The 24,717-nt window shown below is 35.6% G+C and overlaps 1 protein-coding gene across 2 annotated transcripts in view; it reads left to right on the top strand.

Moving 5' to 3' along the window:
• The window catches only part of CEP57 (centrosomal protein 57), a 38,494-nt gene that overhangs the window by 2,386 nt on the left and 11,391 nt on the right, over positions 1 to 24,717 (top strand). The window contains exons 2-8 of one of the 2 annotated variants that reach the window (XM_058545375.1): positions 1,630 to 1,662; positions 4,178 to 4,334; positions 16,772 to 16,951; positions 17,305 to 17,426; positions 20,741 to 20,857; positions 21,494 to 21,571; positions 24,294 to 24,401. In XM_058545375.1, the coding sequence (XP_058401358.1) occupies positions 4,214 to 4,334; positions 16,772 to 16,951; positions 17,305 to 17,426; positions 20,741 to 20,857; positions 21,494 to 21,571; positions 24,294 to 24,401 (726 nt within the window). In that variant the 5' untranslated portion in view covers positions 1,630 to 1,662; positions 4,178 to 4,213. The remainder of the gene's footprint in view (positions 1 to 1,629; positions 1,663 to 4,177; positions 4,335 to 16,771; positions 16,952 to 17,304; positions 17,427 to 20,740; positions 20,858 to 21,493; positions 21,572 to 24,293; positions 24,402 to 24,717) is intronic. The other variant, XM_058545374.1, reaches the window with a different exon arrangement.

Genomic DNA, 24,717 nt, shown 5'->3' with positions numbered 1-24,717 from the left:
AGATTCACAAATAACATAGTTGTTAGGAAAGAGCTACCATGTAAATCTCAAATGTGGACAACATGGGAGTAGGTGATACATTCGAATGGCTTTTTTCAGTATTTCGCTGCAACAGCAGCAAGAAGAGTAACAACAGTGGGTAACATTTATTGTGCTATTGCTATGTATCAACTTCACTAGTGGAGAGCAGCAGGGAAACAACTATGATTGGGCATAATGATATTAAATAGAAGTACAGGCAGCACAGTGTTGAAAGAGAAGAATGTCTTTTCTGTCATTCCTTTTTTATTTTCCCAGTAACCATGGTCAACACCCTTCTGTCACTTTGGACTTAATGAGCTAATCTCATAAGTGGTCTCCCTGGCTTTTTAGCCAGACCCTTTAACCGACCTGCTCCATATATCTCTTAAAAATATTTTATGAATATATCATAGATTTTATAACATTAAATATATAAAAAATTTATTTTTGAGAATAATAAAAATGAATAACTTCATGCCCCTTTTTGCATCGTCCTACTTCTCTGTCTTGCTCTCTCACACACCACCATACATTTTGAGATTGTAATAGTATATGACACTCATATAGTACTGTCTGGCAGTCATTGTTTTAAATACTTTTCATATATTAACTCATGTAATCCTCACAATAATCTTATGAGATTGGCATCAGTATTTCCATTTTCAAATGAGCAAAGTGAGACAGAGAGGTTAAGTCAAGGTTACGCAACTAGTAAATAGCAGAGCCTCTTTTATATTTCTGTATAGTATAGTGTCTTGATGGCCTTTGGGGTTTTTAGGGTTTGTTCATTAGTTTGTGTGCCAGCTATTATAAACAATCCTGTTGTGATCATCCCTATATGTTCCACACGTGCAAAAATTTCTCTAGAGCAGCAGTTTTCAAAGAGTAGTCTTAAGACCTTAGGGGTCCCTGAGACCCTCCCAGGGGGTCTACAGTGTCCTTCCTTAGCCAGCTGCTTTGTGGGAGACCAGATTTCCTCGTATAGATCAACCAAAACATCATGTCTGATAGGTTGAATGCAGAAGCAAATGTAAGAATCCAGCGGCTTTTTTTAAAGCTAAGAATTAAAGTGATTTGCAAAAATGTAAGAGAATGCCACTCTTTTCACTAATTTTTTTGGATGATATAGTTATTTTTCACTCAAAAATTATATTTATGGTAACATCATGGGTTTATTATTTTTAAATTAGTAAATAAATTTTCTCAGTTTTAGTTTTTAATATGATAAACATCAATAGATATAACCAACATAAGGAAAAGCTCTTTGGGGGTCTTCAGTAATTTTTACACGTGTAAAGGAGTCCCAAGACCAAAAAGTTTGAGAGGGGCAGCTCTTGAGCAGTGATTTTTCAAACTGCAGGTTGTGCTGTGGGTTACAACTTAGTAGTGGGTTGTGGACTATGTTTAGTGACTTAGGACACATCATTTTTTTAAAAAAGAGGAGAGAGAGAAAATAGTTCAGCGAATACACCTGAGAGTGAAATTGCTGGGTCATAGAGTTATGTGCATCTTTGGCTTTATTTGGTGAGGCTGAATTGTTTTCCAAAGTAATTGTACCAATGTGCATTCCCATCCACAGTCCCCGTTAATCCATGTCCTCTTTAACAGGTGATATTGTCTCACTTAAATTTGTGCTAAGAGGTGAGTGTGAAATGATATCCTGTTCTTGTTCTCATTTGTGCTCTCCTGATCTTTGGTGAAGATGCACTTTTTTCTCCCATAATTTAGTCTTTTGCTTTTTTCTTCTTCTATGAAATGCCTATTCGTGTCTTTTGCCTGTTTTCAATTGGTTTGTCTTTTCTTATTGATTTATAGTCATTCTTTTTTTTTTTTTTTTTTTTGGTGAGGAAGATCAGCCCTGAGCTAATCTGCCAATCCTCCTCTTTTTGCTGAAGAATACTGGCCCTGGGCTAACATCCACGTCCATCTTCCTCCACTTTATATGGGACGCCGCCACAGCATGGCCTGCCAAGCGGTGCATCGGTGCAGGCCCGGGATCCGAACCGGTGAACCCTGGGCCGCCACAGCAGAGCACGTGCACTTAACCGCTTGCGCCACTGGGCCTTCCCCTACAGTCATTCTTTATGTGTTCTGGATGTTAATCCTCATTTGTTAGGAGTATTCTAAATACTTGTTGGCTTGTCTTTGTGTATCATCTTTTGTTTAATAGGAGTTCTTAATTTTAATGTAGTAAAATGGATTTGTCTTTGCTTTTTATGATTAGTGCTTTTTGGTTAAGAAATTTTTCCTTATAGCCAAGGCCTTAATGATATTCTTCTGTATTTTTCTCTACAAATTTTAAATTTCGGGCCTTTCAGGTCCTTACTTCGCTTGAAATTAATATGTGTGAATGAGGTAGGGATCCAGTATAATGTTTTTACTTAAAATACACAGTTGTTCCAGCATTACTCTAAAACTCATCCTCTCCCTAATGGTTTGCAGTCAGTATATTAATTTACATATGTGTATGGGTGTGTTACGGGGCTCTTTGTTGCATTGTTCTATTTGTCTCTCCCTATGTCTATATTCACTGTCTTAATGATTCTCCTTTTTATTTGTCTGAGAGGGCAACTATCGTCCTTGTTCCTCAAGAGAAGTGTTAGCTGTTCGTGATCCTTTGCTATTCTTTAGTAGAAATTCTAGAATCTGCTATTGTAGTTTCAATTGAAATTTCAAGTTCAATTTGGGAATAACTGATGCCTTTAGGATATTTATCCTTCTATCTGAATATGTTATTCCAGTTTTTTGGAACTTTATTTAACATGTTTCAGTAAAGTTTTATATTTTCAGGTCTTGGACGTTATTTGTTAAATTTATTTTTACTTTATTTTTTATGTTTTTGTAAATTGGATCTTCTAACTGGTATCTAGAATTACTGTTGATTCTTGCATGTTCATTTTACTCAGCAACCTTCCTAAACTCCAATTAATTCTAATAATTGAGAATTCTCTGGTGTTTTCTATTTAAATGATCATAAACTGTGAAGTTTGGATTCCTTTCTATTTTAACATCTTCTATTTCTTTTCATTATCTTAATGTACAGGCTAGGAAATGCAGCACAACATTGACTAGAAGTTTTCTTATACATATCTTTGCCTTGTTTCTGAATTTAAAAGGAATGTTTTAAATTTTGCATCATTAAATATGTTGCTGTATGTTTTTTTGTAAATTTTATTATTAGCGTAAGAAAATAGTTCTTTAATAATGGCTAGATACTGAATTTTATTGAATGCTTTTTTGCATTTGTTGATGATCATGTGGATTTTCACATTAATGGAATGGATTGCGTTACAAGTTGTTCTGATGTTCACCTAGTCTTACATTTCTGGAATAACACCGCCTTGATCATACTCTTTTTATGTTTTCTATATAGTTGAATATGGTTTGCTAAGTTTTTGGTTTAGAATTTTCAAAATTTGTTTATGCGGAAATAATGGCCTATAATATTTCTTTCTTATATCGTTCTTACCGATTTTGATATCAAGGTTGCCTCATAAAATGAATAGTCGCCTGCACTGAAAATTATCATGTAGAACATAATCCCAAATTGAACAAAATCCCTATTCATGACAGAATAAAGTTTTATATTTAGGTGTTTGATAAGCTTTAATGTTTTCTGTTTCCCTTTTTACCCTCCTAACTGTAAATTCTTTGAGGCAAGTATTATGCCTTTTTTTCTGTCTACCACAGAGTTTTGGACACTTGATAAACATTCAGGAAGTATTTAGTTGATTGGCGATAAGTTAATTCAGTCATTTTGTAGCAGTTTCTGATACTGTAAAAAGACAATGTTTACTTTTCTGAATGTATATTTTACAGTACATTTTTTAAAATACAATATATTAAATTCATTGTGAGTGCCATATTTAAGTATTTTTTGCAGCATTTGTATTCAAGTTGTGTAAACATTACTTTTTTATATTGTCTGGCATATGGCTATATTTAGACAAATATGAAACACTTTAAAAGTTGTATTATTTTAAAGTAATGATTGAATTCTGTTGTGTATGGTCAGTGGACTCTATTTTTTCTGTTGTGTCTATCAGTGGCACATATGGACAGTCCAGTTCTCAGTCATGAACATGTATATATATTTAATACATGCTATTTGCAGTTTAACATTTTGAAAAGTAATTTCTGTACTTTTGTTTTTCAGAACATCTTAGCCGAACCATCAAGGCCTAATGGAAGTATGGTTCGCCATTCCTCATCTTCATATGTAGTGTATCCACCTGATAAGCCTTTCCTTAATAGTGATCTACGACGCTCCCCAAATAAGCCTACGTTTGCCTATCCAGAAAGCAACAGCAGAGGTAATAGAGCCTAGCAAAATAGGTGTTTTTTGTGTTTACTCACTGCTTCAAAACTCTGAATTGTGCCTTCCATTTATTTTAAAATTAGAAGAGGAGAGTACATTTCCCCCTTCCTGTTTTTAACTTTCTCAAAATATACTTTCTTGTGTTCTTTAATTGTTAAATATCATCACTCACCAAATTATAATGGCTATAATACTTTGAGTCATCTGCTCTCTCTCATCTCCAGTATCAATCAGGAACTAAGACTTATGTCTTTGCATCTGAAATATCCCAAAAAGTTATTGGTTCTGTCTCTTCATTCTCATTGCTTTGGTTCAGGCTCTCATCATCTATTACACAGCTAATTGTAATACTCTCCTAACTAATCTCCCTGCCCATGGTCTCCCTCTCATCTCCAGTCAACAACATTTCTGTCATTTGCTGTTATCTATCATCTTTCCCACTTTAAAAAAGTTTCAGCACCCCTCTGTGGCTTACATAACCAAGTCTTAGATTTTTATAACTTACACTCTCCCTGCCCTCCAACTTCATCCCTAGCCTCTCTTCCGTTGTTTCTTACCCACACATCCTTTGCTCTGGCTGCTCTTAAATATATTTGTTGCTGGAACTTGCCAGCTGTATTAGTTTTCTTGCTGCCTTAACAAATTACCACAAACTTTGTTGTTGTTAGTGTCATCCAGTTGATTCCAACTCCTGGTGACCCTGTGTACAGCAGAGCGGAACCCTGCCTGGTCTTTTTGCGCCGTCCTCTCACTTTCCAGCACTATATCAGACAATGGTCCACTGCTATTCATAGGGTCTTCATGGCCAGTTTTTTCGAAAGTAGGTGGCCAGGTCCTTCTTCCTAGTCTGTCTAGTCTGGAAGCTCCGCTGAAACCTGTCTGCCATGAGTGACCCTGCTGCTATTTGAAATAGCAGTGGCATAGCTTTCAGCATCTCAGCAACACGCAGCCGCCAAGGTATGACAACTGAGAGAAGGGCGGAGTGGTTCTCTGCCTGGAAATGAACCCCAGGCCACGGCAGTCAGAATGCCAAGTCTTGACCACTAAACCGTGGGCTGGGGCCACAAACTTAGCAGCTTTAAATAACACAAATATATTATCTCGCAATTTCTATAGGTCAGAAATCTGGGTGGGCTCAGCAGGGTCTTCAATTTAGGGTCCTAAAAGGCTGAAATCAAGGTACTACTGTCAAGGCATTACTGACTGGGCTGTGTTCCTTCTTGGAGAGTCTGGGAAAGAATCTGCTGCCAGCTTATTCAGATTCTTGGCCAAATTAGTTCCTTGTGGTTGTGGAACTGAGGTTCCATTGTCTTGCTGATTTTCAGTCAGGTCCAGTCTTTGCTCCTAGAGGGTTTCTGCATTCCTTCTCTTCTGCATTCTCTGTCTGCATTCCATTGTCCTTTACAGCGATGGTGGGTTAAGTCTCTCTTATGCTTCAAATCTCTCTGACTTCTCTGCTGCATCTTTCTAACCACAGGTGGAGAAAATTATCTGCTTTTAAGGACTCAGGTGATTAGATTGGGCCCACTCAGAGACTCAGGAATTATCTCCTTATCTTAAGGACCGTAACTTTGATAACATCTCCAGAAGTCCTGTTTGCCATATAACGTAGGTATTCAGAGGTTCTAGGATTAGCACATGGGCATCTTTGGGGATCCATTCTGCCTACCATACCAGATGTGTCATTTACAAGCCTTTCTCACGTTGTACTCTCTTGTTGGAATTTTTCTGTTGTAGAATTTTACTTTCTTTAAAGCCCAGATTATATATTATTTCTTCTGAGAAGTCTTTCTCTCTGCCAGCTTCCCCAGCACATACCCCTCCCCGATCCCCTCAGATGTCTCTTCTGAACTGTCTTGGTCCTTTGTTTTATACCTCATAGCCTTCACTTTGTTGTCGGAGAAAGGGGAGTGGTGGTTTCTGTGTCTATCCATCCCATATTGAAGGTAGATATCACTGGATTGATACAAAAAAACACTGTAAAAATAGAATGGATCATAATGATTGTCCTGAGGCATTGCTTAAACAGTTCACAACACCATCCTCTGAAGGAATAAAAGAAGCTTATTTACTGTCCTGCACATTTTTTTTCCTCATGTTTACTTTTCCTTTTCATCTTCTTTTTTTCCTTCCTTCTCTCTCATATTAAAGCCACTAGTGACACACAAACAGAATTTAATTTTATTGCTAACACACTGGGCTAAACATTTGCTGACTGTCTGCTCTGTGAATAAATCTGCCCCATTTAGTTTTTCTTTTTCTTTCATTATTTAGTCATTTGCTTTTAAGTTTCTTTACATAGATGTAAAGATTGGAACTAGATGTAATATTGTAGTGGAAGGATTAATACCTAATTCTTAGACATTGTGTTCCTGTTAGAACTCTGTTGCATGGTTATTTTATTTTGTGCTTTTTTTTTTTAATTGATGTCTTAATAGTTTATAACATTGTGAAATTTTGGTTGTACATTTTTGTTTGTCGATCACCATATACATGTCTTCCTTCACCCCTTGTGCCTACCCCCTGCCCCCACTGCCCCTGATAACCACAATACAGTTTTCTCTGTCCATGTGTTGGTTTATATTCCACATATGAGTAAGATCATACGGTGTTTGTCTTTCTCTTTCTGGCTTATTTCACTTAACATAATACCCTCCAGGTGTATCCATGTTGTTGCAAATGGGACGATTTTGTCTTTTTTTATGGCTGAGTAGTATTCCATTATATATATACCACAACTTCTTGATCCAGTTATCAGTTGAGGGACACTTGGGTTGCTTCCATGTCTTGGCTATAGTGAACAATGCTGCAGTGAACATAGGGATTCATAAGCCTCTTTGGGTTGTTGATTTCAGGTTTGTTGGATAGATTCCCAGTAGTGGGATAGCTGGATCACAGGGTATTTCTATTTTTAATTTTTTGAGGACTCTCCATACCATTTTGCATAGAGGCTGCACCAGTTTGCATTCCCACCAGCTGTGTATGAGGGTTCCTGTTTCTCCACATCCTCTCCAACATTTGTTGTTTTTTCTCTTGGTGATTATAGCCATTCTAACAGGCATGAGGTGATATCTTAGTGTTGTTTTTGATTTGCATTTCCCTGATGATTAGTGATGTTGAACATCTTTTCATGTGCCTGTTGGCCATCTGTATATCTTTGGAGAAGATTTCCTCTGCCCATTTTTTGATCAGGTTGTTTGTTTTTTTTATTGTTCAGTTGTGTGAGTTCTTTATATATTATGGAGATCAACCCCTTGTCAGATGTATGTTTTGCAAATATTCTCTCCCAGCTGGTTGGTTGTCTGTTCATCTTGATTCTGGTTTCATTTGTCTTATAAAAGCTCTTTAATCTGATAAAGTCCCACTTGTTTATTTTTTCTTTAGTTTCCCTGGTCTGAGTAGGCATGGCATCCGAAAAGATTCCTTTACGACCAGTGTCAAATAGTGTGTTGCCTGTATTTTCTTCTATGAGTTTTATAGTTTCAGGTTTCACCTTCAGGTCTTTGATCCATTTTGAGTCAATGCTTGTGAATGGCAATAGCAGCTGGTCCACTTTCATTCTTTTGCATGTGGCTGTCCAGTTTTCCCAACACCATTTATTGAAGAGACTTTCCTTTCTCCATTGTATGTTCTTAGCTCCTTTGTCAAAAATTAGCTGTCCGTATATATGTGCAGTTTTATTTCTGGGCTTTCAGTTCTGTTCCATTGATCTGTCTGTCTGTTTTTGTACCAGTACCATGCTGTTTTGATTACTATTGCTTTGTAGTATGTTTTGAAGTCAGGGATTGTGATGCCTCCAGCTTTGTTCCTTTTTCTTAGGATTGCTTTAGCTATTCGGGGTCTTGTGTTGCTCCATATGAATTTTAGTATTCTTTTTTTCTATTTCCGTGAAGAATGTCATTCGGATTCTGATTGAGATTGCATTGAATCTGTAGATTGCTTTAGGTAATATAGACATTTTAACTATGTTTTATTTTGTGCTTATTTTTTTAATAAAAATAAATTATTACTAAAAACTTAACTGATTTTTACTCCACTTGTGGGCTTCAGTGATTTGATTTTTAACCTATGTTGTTTGAATGTTATGCAACTTTTGTTATTTTTGTAAATTGCCAAAGTCTGTAACTGCTGTATTCTGTATTCTGATGAAGCACTGTATCAGTTGTTTTTATTAACAATTATCATTTTCGTTACCATAATCATCCTTGAGACACGGTGTCTTATAAATAAGAGGTTTCTAGTTAGCAGATTCAGTAACCAGACTTTTGGTTACATTTATTTCAGCAAACACTGTGAGCCCCCACTGTGGGCTAGGATTTATGTTGGTAGCTATACTTAGATATTATTATCTACTTAGTATTTGACCATACAGTCAGTCCACAATTTATAAAACAGTGTCTTTCTGAGATAATTTTTAAGATACTTGCAATGCGTTTCTCAGTTGAAACAAAAAGATTCCTAAACTAACTTACAAACATATGTTTAACCTATATGTGGCTAAAATATAACACTTCTTTTATCTAGAAAATTGTTAGTAAATATAATGGCCACAGTACTAGTGATTAAACACCACTAAAAAAAAAGAATGAAATGCAGTAGCATTCCAGATAAAGCAGATGCATTTAATTTAATCTTCACAGAAAAATTGTATAAGGTAGGTATGTTCAAAATTTACAGATGAGTAGCTATCTCAAAGATGATTGCTTTAACTTATACAATATCAAAACCGTTTTCTCTTTCTGCTTTTCCCCCATTTGTTCATTGGATCCTCAAATATTTATTGAATGTGTGAAGTCTTCTTATCCCTATGGTAAACTTTTTATTTTTGCACATAGTAAATGCTTTTTTCTCACGATTACTTTAGGGGGAAAAAGGCTTGCTATTCTTGTTTAGTTTAGTTATAGTTTAATATATTTTCAGTGATAAATTACCGTTTCATTTTGCTATCTGATAATCGCCTTGAAAATATAATTTGACTAATGCCATAGAAAGAGATAATTAAACTGTATTTCTTATAATGCTCATTTTCCTATTCATTTTGAACTATAGTTAGAAAAGAAATGAGCAAGAAATTTGAAATTATTGTTGCCTTCAAAAAATATGTGAATGTCTTTAGAGCCCTTTAAAAAATGGTAAATAATGTCATTCCACAGACTTTCAGTATAACCCATTGCTCATGTCATTGTTCAGTACATTTCAAATGACAGTAATGTGGAGACTGGCTTGGACATTTGAAGCAAAATAACTAGCTGTAAGGCAGTTCTACTAGGCCACTGCTTTCCAGTTTTTCACATATCGTAGTACGTATAGAAAATGAAATGGTATGTGTGTAGCACACTGAGATAAACTGGTGGGGTCGGTAGCAACTAGTCTGTGGTCTTTTACTGTCCTAGGCCACTCTTGGCCCCCCTAAGAGCAGAGGGAGAAAACATCTTGGCATATCTATTACAAATTTGTGGCACACCTGTTGGAAAGCTCAGCATTATTGTGGCCAGTGGGAGAAGGAGTCAAGTTATAGCTATTGTGTTAGGTGTTGATAGCAATTTACTGCCCATCTGGTCTCCCAAAGCATTGGTTCTCAAATGCTTTGGTCCAAGAAACCCTAAAAACCCCATTAACATGTTTATATAAATAGTTTGATGAAGAATATTTTCTAAACTAAAAAAATATAGTACAAAGAGTGACATTGTTTTATTTTACACTTTATAAATATGTTACTTCTGGCTTCATAGAATACAGCGTGATTCTCATATCTACTTTTGCATTCTATTTGTGGTTATAAGTTGTTTTGATTGAAGTTTGTGAAAAAAAATCTGGGCCTTAGATAGATGTGTAGTTGGAAAAGAAGTAGTATTTTAAAAGCCTTTTCAACAATTTTTGGATATTCTTCTTTGATGCTATACCAAAACTTGATAAATTGTAGTTTGTTAAAGTTTAGTCACAATGTGGAATTTGAAAACTTCAGTGAATTTTTCATACCCTGGGACCTCAAGACCACTTACACGGAGTGGTCGGAGAGTAACTAGAAGGACTCACTAGATTCAGAAGCTGTTGTAATTACCCCTATAGTTTATTACAGTGGAGTCCAGAGAAATCCAGATACAGGCTTCCAAAGTTCTCCCTCATATAAGTCACGCAGAAACACATTTCTTCCTCCAGCAGTGAACTGCACGACATATATGCAGTAGTTCTGTCCAGGAAAGCCCAATTAAAACTCAAGAGTCTAGGGATTTTATTCATAGTTGGTCACACAAACAGCTTGTGCCTGCAAAACAAGTCACAGTATTCACCATAAAACACATTGTTTACACAAACAATCAAGGCAGACTTGTGCAGCAGGATTCCAGTGCCCTAGGCATACAAAACAACATTATCAATTAGTAACATAGGGAACATTCCAAAAGCCAAGTTTCCAGAGGTTAGCCAAGGTTCAGGCCTGCTGTGTAAACTTTTTTTTTTTGCATACCGTTACATTGAAATCCATTTATCTGTTTGAACTTTGAATAGCTCTTTTACCCATGCATGATTTTTATTGTCTTGACTTATCCATAGTTTCAAAATTTGAAATATTTCATTATACAATATAAAAGAATTCTATTTGTTAATATCACTGATCTCAAGAGAAGAAAATCTGTAAAGCTCACAGCACAGATAGCATTTTTTTAGAATTCTAATTTGCACTTGAATTTTACCATTGACAACAACTACTATCAGATCTTTGAAGCGACAGGCTCACGTCATTCATTTTCAAGAAAATGACTGCTAAATACCTAAGTCTGAGTAGCCGTAGTTTATCAAATGTTCTTTAAAAAACAAAAAGTGCTGTTTCTTTGAAAGAAATGGTTTTAGTTGAGCTCACAATTCAAACATCTGTAGAAGTGCTTTTCAAGACCATTGTCCTTTGGTATGTACTTGATGGATGTGTGCTTCCCATTTTGTCACACAATATTAAATAGATGTGTACTTAAGGTTTGAGATTTAATGATTTTTATGGCTTCATCAAGAGCAACAATCAAATAGCTTTGTTTTTCCTTACTGGGAGTGTTGTGGCGGTGAAGAGTACAATGCCCAAAGTTATAGTCTAGTGCCACTGCCTTGATTAGGGCTAAAATTAGCAGTTTTACCCAACATTTCTTTTGCATCATCATTGCTAATGGCAACGCAGTGAAAAGAGCAAATAAAGTCGTAGTAGTATTATGAAAATAGTATTGATCTCAGACCCTGGGAAAGGTCTCATCAACCCTGCCTCCCCTTGGGCTCATGAGAACCAGTGTAATAAAGGATATGAATACATCTAGAGTAGTGTTTGTAAATATTTTTCACCAGGTGTAGAAAGAGAGTAGATAGCTTCTGTTCTAGAATATAGATGATATCTCCTCGAAGGCAAGGACTGTCTTAATTATCTTTATATTTTCTCCTTCGCCTAGCAGAGTGCCTTACACATCATATGTGCTCTATAAATGTTTGCTGAATAGTAAGCAAATGAAGATAAAAGTGAAGTGTAAAAGAGAACTCTGCAGTAATGAACGCGGGATGATCAGGGATACAGTAGTGAGTGAAGCCCTATGAGTGTGGAGGTGTTTCTCCAGAGAGAAAATAGAAGGAGAAAAGAGTTCTGGAAAATACCACCATTGAAACACTGAGCTAAAAAGTATGAATAGTTAGTCAGAAGGGTAGAGAATGACCAAGACAAAAAGATACTAGGGAAATTGAACATGTGTACTAGTGATCTGTTATATTTTTTTCTCCCTTAAATCTGCAACAAACCTGTGCTGATATATTAATGATAGAAATATTCCAAACAAATAGACCCAACTTTGTTATTAACGAGTTAGTACTGAGATTTGCTAGGCTTGCTGTACCCGAAATACTGTATTCTCAATGAATGGCAGACTGGGTTTGAAAAGTATATAGAAGGTCTTCCATTCTTGTAGCCCCTTCTAGATATCACTAGAAAGTTTCCAAACTTTGCAGACTAGAATCACCTGAGGATCTTCTTGGATTCCCTGCCTTTCCAAATATTCTTTTGGATTTTTTTATTTTTTTGATGTGGGGGTATGTCCGGGGCGTTGGGATTTTTTAAATCTCACCAAGTAGTACAGAAATGCAGTAAAGTTAGGGAACCACTGATTGTGTTAGGCAAGAGATGAGTTACTAAGATGAGTTTAATTTTGCTAGGAAAAGAGTTAGAATTGTCTGCTAGTTGTCTTCTAATTGATGTTTTAAATTAGTATGGAAACTTTCATAGGTATATGTTTATTCAAACATCTGAGTGCCAACTACGTGCCACACATAGTGCATAGCATTGGAGTTTCAATTATGAATAATAGTTGTCTCTTCCCCCCTAGGAGCTCATATTTCAGGGATGAAAGTAAAGTTTAAGGAAAACTTAGTGTCTCCTTTTGACTAGGTTTTCCAGAGACATTTTACACTCTCATACTCAACTAACCAAAATGTATTTAATTTTGAACATGTATGCTCAGGAATATTGTGGGTAATATGAAGGATTAAAAATTTTAAATCTAGTGTTTGCTGTGAAAAGTCTATTTTTGAAAATAGAATAAATACGTACAGTATTATTATGTTTCAGTATGGCACTTCTTTCTATCTTTCACAATTTAGTTTGCTTCTTGTTCTAGAAATATATTTTTCAGTATATTTTTCAGTGTATCTCTCCCCAATATATGAAGCTAAAAATCTCCCAATCTTCTATAGTTCATTTCTACATAGAGTATTTTTCACTCAAGGGTCTTTCTAGGTAATGTGGTAACTTGAACATAAATGGCACAGTGCTGCATGACCTCATAGATATAAGGGCAATAGAAGAGAAGAAAAGAAACCAAGAGCTCACTCACATCCTTTTCCAAGGGGGAAAACTTGGTCACCTAGAATATTTTTAACTCAAGAAAGCAGACATGTTTGTGTGAAAACTAAATATTTATAAAACTGAAAACCTATGCCAAATATAACTCTTGAAATGAAGATATTATATAATGTAAATTGCTTAATCATCTGGATCCAAAAATCTCCAATTAAAAAACTAGAAAATGAGGATATGAAGTTTGCAATATTTCTTATATGAACTTTTGTGTAAAATTTCATTTTTGACATAGAGCATGCCTTCTGGGATGTATGTGTGCATAAGTACATTATGTGTTCATATGTTTTTAAAATAGCCATTGGTAGAGTAAAGTCATATGGTATCTTTATGATACTAGATTTATTTAATAAAAACTTAAAAAACAAAGTACAGTTAATAGAAACTTAGCTATGAGTGATAGAAACTCCCAATCTGAACTAGCTTTGGCAAAGAGAGATCTTTTTGGTTTACGCACACGCAAGGGAGGATTGAACAACCAAGAATAGGAAGGCAGTTATACAGGGAGACTTTAAGCACATTAGGAACCAGGGATTCAAACATGACCAGCACTTTCTCTGCATCTCTTTTTTTTCTCCTCCTAGCTAGCTTCATTCTCTTCAGCCACAGTCAGGCTTTTTCCACATGTCAGGAAACATGGCTACTAACGGCTTGGCTTTAAATTGAACTAATTCTGGCTTCAGCTTTTTGGACAAAAGTCCAAAAATCCCAAGAAGAGAGTTGTCTGGGCTTTAGTTGGGTGCCCACTGTGGGTCAGTCAGCTGTGGCCGGATTTGTGAGAGGGCACTAAAGGGACACATAAGGTATAGAATAGCCATGTTGAGTTAAGGAGAAGTGCCCAGGAAAGGAGGTGTATAAATAAGCCAGGCAAACAGTTCCAAAGAGGCTGTACTTCATGTAGTAAAATATAAGAAAGAAACAGTCAAGGAAACAAAATTAGAAAGCACAAAATACAATGAAAAAAATAGGATGACATTTGTCAGGTATGATGACAAATGTGATTAATGTTAACTCAAAAGAAAAGTCAATAAATGCTTTTTAAGCCCAATGTGAAACAAAATGACAGGTTAAAAATAAAAGCTGGGCAAAGACATCTTAGGAACATAACATAAAAAGGATGGATGGCAATATTACTATCAGACTGAATAGTAGTGTAGACAAATATCAGCAGTTTCATATAATAATAGCAGCAAATAATACATAGCTTAAAAGCTAGAAAAAGGAATACCCAGTACCAGAAATAAAATGAATTGAAAGCCAAAGCAGTAAGGGAACTAAAGCCAAAAGCCTCAGGGACACCATTAGGAGTCTTGGTATTAGATATAAGCCTTAGGTATTAGGGTATAGTAGGAGAAAAATTAGGATTTTAAATCTAGGTAGGGACTGGAGAACAAAGCGTTAGGCCCATGTGAGGTAGCTTCTGGAATCATGCTTCCTTTGGAAAACTGAGTGATGACACTAATTGGAGAAAGGGAACTAGAACAACTCAGCCCCCGTGGCCTGGGAAAGAGGCTGTGAGTAGAAAAGTCATCTCTGATAAATGAACCTAGGCCTGTTCTGTGTCCTCACTGAGGTGCATGTATGAAAACTTAAATAGAGAGAGCTGTACAGTGTTAGTGGAAATGCTTACTCTTGTGAATTGCATTTAAAGAGCTGTGTGTGAGAACTGCATTTTTTCTTTTAATAGAAGGGTTCACTCTATATAAAGGATGGCCTCATCATGTCAACTAATAACAGATTATAGAGCTATAAAAACAGGAAATATGGGAACTGGTAGAGCCAGACGTTAGTGTAACAGAAAGTTCAGAGACGCAAGTATATATAAATGCCCTATAAGGATGGAATTCTAGAAATATATCTGTTGACGTGGAGAAGTACCTATACGATCATGAGTCACTTAACAACAAGGAAATATTCTGAGAAATTCATTGTTAGGCAGTTTCATCCTTGTGCAAACATCATGGAGTGTACTCAAGGCAAACGAAATTTACCACCCCAAAATGTGTCTCTTTATCATGAGAATTGTTTTAGGCTGATTGTTTTTAAGAAACAAAAGGCTCAGAAAGTTTTTCTTGTTACCTCCCCCTTAACTGCCTAAAAGAATTCAGATAAATAAACCTGTCTCAGGAAGTGAGCTGTCACCTTAGCATAACATGAACTAAGTGGTAGACAGGGAGGAATCTAGAGAAGCCTGTTTGTTGGGCTCCCCTGTGTATTCTTCTGTTTCTGTGTGGCCAAACACTTGTTTTCCAAAACTTTGCTCACTTTCCCCTACTTGTGAATTGCTTCCTTCTCTTTGAACAAAGTCCCTGACTCTCCCCACCCCCAACATCATCTTTTGTCCTTAGCTGAGGATGGTATTTAAGGTGAGGGCTTTGGCTATTTTGGTGAGTTACTTGGTTTTTCTGGGTTTCTCCCATGTATACATGTTGTTAAACTTTTGTTTGTTTTTCTCCTGTTAATCTGTTCCATGTCAATTTAATTCTTAGACCAGACAGAACCTAGAAGGGTAGAGGAAAATTTCGTCCTTCCCTAAGTACTTAGATAGATCTAGATGGTATAATGTACTACACACCTAGGCTATATGGTACTACTCTTATGGGACCACCATTGTATATGCAGTCCGTCATTGACAGAAATGTCATTATGTGGCACATGATTGTATATGAATGTGTGATAAGAAATAGTAAAAGTAATCCCACTAACATAGAAAAGCATAGAAAAACCAAAAAGGATTTCAACAAAATGTTTATTACACCAAGATGGTAGGATTATGGGTGTCATGTTTTTCCTTTTCATTCCTGTTTTTTCTAAATTCTGCTTAATATGTATTTATTCATTGATTTTCTTGCAAAAGAAAACAGTGAAGCATTACATATTTAAACTTACGGATTGCAGTATTTGGAAGAAAATTAATATAATCTTAAATACTTTCATTATTGAGCAAGATAAAAATGAAAATTACTAAACAGTAATTAAAATTTGTTAGAGAGAACCAGTAGGACTATCGAAAGTGGGAGAAGGAACTAATGTTTGGCCTGTGTTTTGTTTAGAAAAAAAAATGCTACAGATTCTAAGGAACTTCTAAGAAAGATTTTAAGGAAATGGTAAGATTCTAAAGAAAGAACATAAATATATTGTTCACAATATTAGAAATGAGGAGAATATGGTAGATGATTATAGAGATTGTTATGTTAAGTTCTCATAGAACAGAAAAAGATTGAGGGTTAATAATGTACTTTGGGGCAGTTATATTAATTTTGTATGATAAGCTAAATATTTTTACCATTTTATAAAATCTTAGAAATGTTTTTACCATAATAAGGTGTTTTTTTACTTGAGTACCTAGCACATTACAAAGACTCAAAAGATGTCTTTAAGTTTTTTAAAAAACAATTATCTTGAGATAATAATTAACATTGTATCGTTCCCAAAGAGTGATCCTCCACTGGACTCACCCATCAATTTTATTTTTTATTTAGATGAGTTTATTCTTTTTCAGTGAACCTTCTCCATATATATTATCTTACTGTATCCATGTTTGTGTTTGGCAGCCATATTTTCTGCTCTGAAGAATCTTCAAGATAAAATTCGACGCTTAGAACTTGAAAGGATTCAAGCGGAAGAAAGTGTGAAAACCTTGTCTAGAGAAACAATTGAATATAAGAAAGTGTTGGATGAACAGATACAAGAAAGGGAGAATTCGAAGAATGAGGAATCAAAGCACAATCAAGGTTTGTCTAATTATGGAAGAAATGAAACGCTATCAAAATAAGTATTGTAAAATTAAGAGAAATTCCATGTTAATGTTTTCTAGTGGTCACTGTCTTCAAGCACTACAAAATTGCATATACTTGGGTGCATTTTGAGGAGCAAGTGCTGATGTCATGCATTATATTTACTGACTGAATTCGAGGCAGATTGTAGTAGCGTATAGAAGGAGAATGACTTAGGTTATCTGAAAATGCTTATAGGCCTGCTGGAAAGTGTTTGTTGCCTACACTGTAGATTAAATTCCTGTTAAACAGCTTGTTAAAACTGTTCTGTGAGTGAGCTAATTTCTGCTTTTCTTGTGTATTCTTTTTAGAACTGACATCTCAGTTGTTAGCTGCAGAAAATAAATGTAATCTTTTAGAAAAGCAATTGGAATACATGCGTAATATGATAAAGCATGCAGAAATGGAAAGGACATCGGTCTTAGAGAAACAGGTATGGCACCTTATAGATTCATTCTCAAGAACGGTTAGTCATGGGGAAAATTCCATTGATATTAACACCTTTTTTTCTCAGTGAGGACTAATGGTGCTCTTATAATAATTTCTCCTTTTATCTTAACATGATCACTGCTAATAGTACCAGCAGTTCACTTTGAAAAACTGCTAGTGTAAGCTTTGAGAAAAATGTGATTTGTGTTTTCAGCATAGCTGTAAACAGAGGTTTCCTTTCTAGGTGACTGTCGCACACACACTGCCACATCCTCTGCACGCAGCTTTGATGGCTTCTGCTTTTGAACAATATCACAGCCCGAGACTGAAATTACTTGGGATTATTTATGGTGTCTGAAGGTTTGATTGGCCTTCTTCATTGTTGTTGCTGTATTTGGTAGAGTTTTACTTAAATTGGAAAAATACTATACAGTTAATTGTGTGATCTTTTCAAGTCATGTTAACTTCTTTGAGTCTACATTATAAAAAGTCTAAATCATAATATGTACCTCTCTAGCTCTTGAATTTGTTTAAAGGCTCAAGTGAGGTAGCAGATTTCAAAGTTCTTTATAGTTTGAAAAACTCTTTAGAACTGTTATTTTAACAAAAGTATTTTACTGTGTCACACTGGAGGTATTTTTATTTAAGCAACCTCCACACTTGTGAGAACACATCTGCAACATCAATCTGGAATATATTTTTTAAAACAGACTTCTTTTTCCTATTATGAATCTAGAATTTGAATTCATCATGAATACCACAGTTTCAGGGCATCTTAACTTCATTATGCAAAATTCGAATGTCTGTATGCTTAACATTTTGCTAGATGCTCAGCAGTGTGAGAGAGAAATTATATACTTCCTACCTTCAGTCAGCTTTCAGTCAAACTTGGAGATACTAGTCTTAAAGGAAATATTTGAATAATTGCATGACAGTATTTGAGAGGATGTTTCAGTAATTAATTCTCATGTGTCTCTTTACTCTGCCGTTGAGTTTATTTCAGTGACCATGTTTTTTTGTTTCCAACTGCGTCTTCTTCAGTCGACCTATTTTTGTCATTTTAATGTACCATTACTTTGGTTTTTATTCCTTTCTTTTATCTCTTTGAACACTATAAACAATTCTCAATTTCTTTTAAATTAGCTGATGTTTTCAGAGTATCAGTCTTCTCATTTGTTCCATCTGCTGATTCTCCTTTATGGTTTGTGTTTTTTTTCCCTTGTGGTGAACACATACTCTTTAGAGTTGTTTATCCTGGGAATTACATACTTCCTAAGTTTAGTGTGGGCAGCCTTATGAGGCAGTTGTGGATTTGCCTTTGCTGAGCCTTGGTAGGTTTCACTGTTTCTGGTCCAGATTTATGTTCTTAGCTTGGGGTTCTTGCATCATGCAGATAGTATAATGCCTGAGATTTTATGTCATGTTCCTGGTATATCTTAGTCACCAAGGCTCGAGTACTGCCTCATGTGATATTTGGCTTCAGTATCCTTTCACTTAAGTGAGGTTTTGAGTTCCTTTATCTTTTTTTGCCTCTGCTGATTTCTCTTTCTTGCTTTCAAACTTGCTATGTAATAATTTATTATTATTGCTGTGTTTTGTATAACAATTTTATGTGATAGATGGGGTGGGAAGGGGGTGATCAGTTCAGTCTGCCATGTGATTGGAAGTGGCAAAACGTTATATACAGTAATATAATAATTCTCTTCATTGGGATATTTCAGTTCTCGGGTTAGAAAGCATCTATAAGACAACAGTAAGATGTCTTGACTAATATATCTGTTAGATATATGTAATAGATGTCTTTGAATTATAGCCCTGTTTTATTGGGAAATTTTAAATAGCCCATTTAATAAGAATAGTTTCAGTAACTGGAAATAAAATATGATTTGTGCCAGTTTTTAACTTAATGTATTCTTTAAGAGCAGTAACTGTCCACTGAAGTGAATAGGAGGGAATTAGTAGTTCACACAAATTTCTGAGAAAATTGTTTTATATCACTTTTTTGGGGGGGAGGATTGGCCCTGCACTAACATCTCTTGCCAATCTTCCTCTTTTTTCTTTTTTCTCCCCAAAGCCCCAGTACATAGTTGTGTATCATAGTTGAAGAGTTGTAGCTCTTCTATATAGGATGCCACCTCAGCATGGCTTGATGAGTGGTGAGTAGGTCCGCGCCCAGGATCCGAACCAGCGATCCCTGGGCTGCCAAAGCCAAATGCGCAAACTTAACTGCTACGCCGCCGGGCCGGTCCTGTTTTATATTACTTTTTTATATTCAAATTTCTGTGATACCTGTTGCCATCCCTGGTGGTCTAATGGTTGAGATTCAGCACTCACCGCAGCAGCCCGGCTTCATTTCCTGGTCAGAGAACCATACCACTGTCTTATCGGTTGTCATGTGGTGGCTGTGTGTTGCTCTGTTGCTGAAAGTTATGCCCCTGGTATTTCAGATACCAGCAGGGTCACCCATGGTGGACAGGCTTCATTGGAGCTTCCAGACTAAGACAGCCTAGGAAGAAGGACCTGGCCACCCACTTCTGAAAAAATTGGCCATGAAAACCCTATGAATAGCAGCAGAGCATTGTCTGATGTAGCGCCAGAAGGTGAGAGGATGACACAAAAAGACTGGTCAGGGTTCCACTCTGCTGTACACAGAGTTGCTAGGGGTTGGATTCGACTCAGTGGCACTAACAATCAATGATACCTATTGCTAAAGACTTGTATATAAAGATACACTGTTTACAAGTTCAGTACTTAGTGTTTTGGATTTTTACCAGTAGACCACATTTTAGCATGCTTCCACTTCTTATTCTAGTTTAATTGTTTACCCTGTTACTGTCAGTCCTTAAATCTGATAGGAGGCAGTCTTCAAATCCTTGACCCTGACCCTAAAAAAATAATAATAATGGATGTTATGCATAGAATTCAGAGGAAGTGTAAATGGTGGATACCAAAACCATAATTATTACCTTAATTAAGAGATTAACTATGTAAGAGAACCAGACTAATTGAAAGTATTTGTGTGTGTGTGTGTAGCCTATATATCTAGTAAATCCCTGTTATCCTGGAGTATAATGATAGTCTCACTATATAGAACCAAATGTTATAATGGTATAGAGTAAGAACAGGATTCCATTTGTATTGATTGATGTTCCTGTGGTTTCATCTTAATATTATTTTCCTAGAATTTCTCTGCAGTATCTAAATAATTCTATGAAAGGTCAAATAAATAGCATACAGTGTATTCGTAAGTTTCACTCAGTGTTAGTTGTTTTCGATTTTTTGTCAGATTGTTATGGTGTATTGAATATTGTTTCCTAGGTTTCCCTAGAAAGAGAACGACAACATGATCAAACACATGTTCAGAGCCAACTTGAGAAATTGGATCTTCTTGAACAGGAGTATAACAAACTTACCACAATGCAGGCCCTTGCAGAAGTCAGTGAATGTCTCTTTTACTCATTAATGCATAATATCGTGTTTTTTGTAAAATTCATCATTTTATAATATTGGATATTTATGGGAAGAAAAGTCATAGCGAAGAAATATATAGGAATTTTTAAAAGCAAGAAATGTGAATTTGGAGAGAATGTTCACAGTTTACAATCTTGATGGACATGAGGAAGGAGTTCTTTCTGAAAATGTTGAGAGATTAAATGGTTTTGAGTATTCCTAAGGCTTGTATCACTTGGTTAAGTTGTTCTCTGTACTAATTTTAGTTTTAATTGATTCACTTGGGAAGTATTTAATACCATTGAGACTAAAGTTCTGCATTCAACTTCCATGTAGCCTATATGCCTTCATACAGAACTCTGTTCTTTGGTCATAGATTTTACCCATAATTCTATTCAGCTACCTTAGAGCCTACCTCACAAATGACTAATAATGATGCACAAAGAAGAGTGTCATGGATACTGACAAGCCCAAGCCCAGAGCCTTTACTAGAGTGAACTAAGAAGATTATATTTACTATGCTAAAATTTTACAACACGTTCCTGTGTTGCTATATTAAAATTTTGCAAATAGATCCAAGACATTTTTCACTATTACCGCTTTTAATATTTTTATCAATAGAAAAAAATGGAAGAGTTGGAAGCAAAACTCCGTGAAGAAGAACAGGAAAGGAAACGTATGCAAGCTAAGGCAGCCCAAGTAAGTTGAAATGTGAGCAGGTAGACTCTTCATATTTCATATTGCTCTTTATACATGAACAGATGATTAACTGTGGGCTTCTTAGATTATTTATAATTTGGAATGGTCCAATACATAAATTCTCAGATGTACCTTAATATGGAAAATTATAAACGTATTTTTACAGGCTGAGAGTAAAAGCTGAGCACTTCTTCAGAGTTTTTCAAATTGTGGGGTTTCAAACAGCAAATAAAAAAATCAGTAGACTATAAAATATCAGAGACTGTATACATAACAAGGTAATACATAATCATGTAAAACTTCTCACAGGGTCACTGTCAGAAATGTTTGCAAGCCATTGTTCAATATCCTACTTACAAGTGTTCCTTATCCGTGGTGGCCTCAAGACACCAGGACAGAAGTTAAGGTAGTGGTCTGCCCCGATAGCTGGTGATCCATACTAATTCACAGAAGATCTATTCACTCCTAGTCTTGGATTTTATTCCATGCATTGGCCACCAGGTAGAATAGATGAGGCACTGTGAATTCATAAAAATATTGAGTTTATGTGTACTAATCAGAACTGCATTTCTGGAAGATATAGCCATATGTCTGTACCCAGTAAGTCTTACTTATAGGCTCAGTAAAATACTTCTGTTTATAATTGAAGACTCTCCCCTTACGAGCTTATTTATTCAAATACCTCCCATATGTTACCCTCCCCCTTCCAAAGTCTTTGAGTCTTATAACATTTGCATGTATCTTTTTTCATTATAATATTAACATAAGAAGCAGGTCCTGATTCCAAAATAATTAGAAGTGGAGGCTCTGCAGTTCAGGCTGAGGCCAGATGCCAGCAGTACCACGTCATACATGTGTTCACAGGACTGTAAACGTTCTATCATCTCATCTTTGTTATCTTGTCAATTTCTTCCAGTGCTTCCCAGAATTCAGTGACTTCACATTTCTCTTTCTGTTAAACCTGATATATTTTCTTTCCCCAATATTTACCTTCTTATTAATCTTTTTTTCCTCAGTGTACTTTGAGAGTTACATAGTCATGTGACTTTATTTTTGACCACCAACAAATATTGAAATTACTTGGTTTCTCTGCCTTTTCCACTTTAGTGTAGGCCACTTTACTGTGTCTCCATTTCCTCACTTGTAACATGCAAACTTAGGGGTTGTGCTTTATACATATTGTGGGAGTGAGTTCTATTTTACATGAAATACAAAATTAAACAAGTTCATTATTTTATGAATTTAAAAAGTTATTTTATGGTATTTTTGCTTTTTTATTTAGCAGGTAAAAAATAGAGACCAAATCAGTTATTACTGATAATAGAATATCAGTAAAGGTTTTGGGTTCTGATAATGAACACTATTGTAGTGGAAGAAGGATGGCCAGGGATGATATGTGGTTCCAAGTCAAGCTAACCCTAACTTGTGTAGCCTTGGGCAAGTTATTTAACCAGTGAGAGCTTGGTTTTATCATTGATAAAGTGGTCTTCATTTTGTGTCTTCTTTGGGGTTGGAGGGATCAAACATGGGAAGGATAATGAAAGTACTTTAAAATGTTAAAACTCTGCTACACAAATATATGATAAGTATTGGGAAGAAAAAAAAATATTCAAAAAATGTTCTTTTGTGTACTATTCATACTCATTGACTTTATAAGTCTTCTAGAGTAGTAATTTCCTGCTCATTGAATTGTATCTATTCAGTTTATTCTGTATAAAACTTTGATAGATGTATGGGAATGTAGATGCTCCTGAGGGTAGAGACCCCTACATTCCTTTGTCCCTGAATAGATTCTGTCCCCCAAGAATGCAGTCGTTGTGGGAAGAATTAGTAATGATCTCTATATTTCTTTTAACTAATCCATTGGTTCTGAGTGTTTGTTCAGCCCCATAATAAGTTCCTGGAGAACTTTAAAATACTTTTAAAATACCCCCTTCCCCAACCTGGAACGTTCAAAATCATGAGGTCTGGAGAGAGGAGCCTGACAATCTGAATTTTTCTGTTAAACTCCAGACAATACATAGGCAGGTTTGAAAACCACTATTCTAGTCAAATACACATACACACACGTTTGTGTGTGTTTTAAGCAAAGTTGAAAGTTGGTTTAGGGAAAACAGTAGTCGTTTTTTGAAGTCCTTGGTAATTGCTTGTGGAATTTATACCATTTGGGTAGGAAATTATTTTTAAATTAATGGAGTTACTAAGCTTCTAGAGAAATGGGCTTGATATCATTTGCTCACATACCTTACAGTTCTTTTGGAAATAAATTTCCAATTCCTTTTTCTTATATTGTAAATGTATGAGTTTATAAAAGAGGAAGAAATGTGTTTCGCTCTCCAGCTGCTTTGTGTCTGGCACTGTTGTAGATGCCATGTGTGAAAAAAGGGAAATCTTGAACCATCAGTTTGGAGTTAGATATATTGCATTTAACTCATTAGATATAATTTATGGAGCAACTACAAATAATGGAGCTAAAGAGTTCCAGGCTAAAGAAAGGATAAATTATAACACAGCACTTCAAGATAAAAGGAGAGACTGGTATTGATTTAAAATATTTGACAAATGTTGACAGATTAGTTCAAGACACAGTTATACAGTGATGGTGTGTTTTTCAGTCAGATACTACTATAGATTTTTACAGGCCTTTACATGGCACATCTCGAATGTGAATCATAGCTTTTATTTTTACATCATTAACTTTAGGCTCTTATATTTTTCCTAGTTGCAGACTGGTCTAGAGGCAAATAGACTTATCTTTGAAGATAAGGCAACTTCATGTGTTCCCAGTGCGAGAAGAATTAAAAAGAAGAAATCAAAACCACCAGAAAAGGTATGAAAACAAAACCAGTAAGCCAAAGTGCTGATTATTATTACTTGGCATAATTTGTGTGAAAACACTCATAAACCTTGTGGTACTATAACCTTGGATGAGTAAATCTCTTTGGTTCTCAGTTTCTTTATTGGGAAGATGGGGATAAGTAACATCTGTTTCTAACTTTTTACCCTGATAGTGAGATAATATGAAAGCATTTTAGAACTATAAAACACTGCACAAATATTAGTAGTTGTTATTCAATATTGCATTAATTACCTTTTGCTCTTAAAATGTTTTTATGTATGTGTGTGTGTATCTCTACACACACACA

This window comes from Diceros bicornis, chromosome 7 (genome assembly GCF_020826845.1).
Source record: "Diceros bicornis minor isolate mBicDic1 chromosome 7, mDicBic1.mat.cur, whole genome shotgun sequence".
In the NCBI taxonomy this organism is placed as follows: domain Eukaryota; kingdom Metazoa; phylum Chordata; class Mammalia; order Perissodactyla; family Rhinocerotidae; genus Diceros; species Diceros bicornis.
Note: the sequence above shows the minus strand (reverse complement) of the source record. Positions and strands in the feature narration are given on the sequence as shown.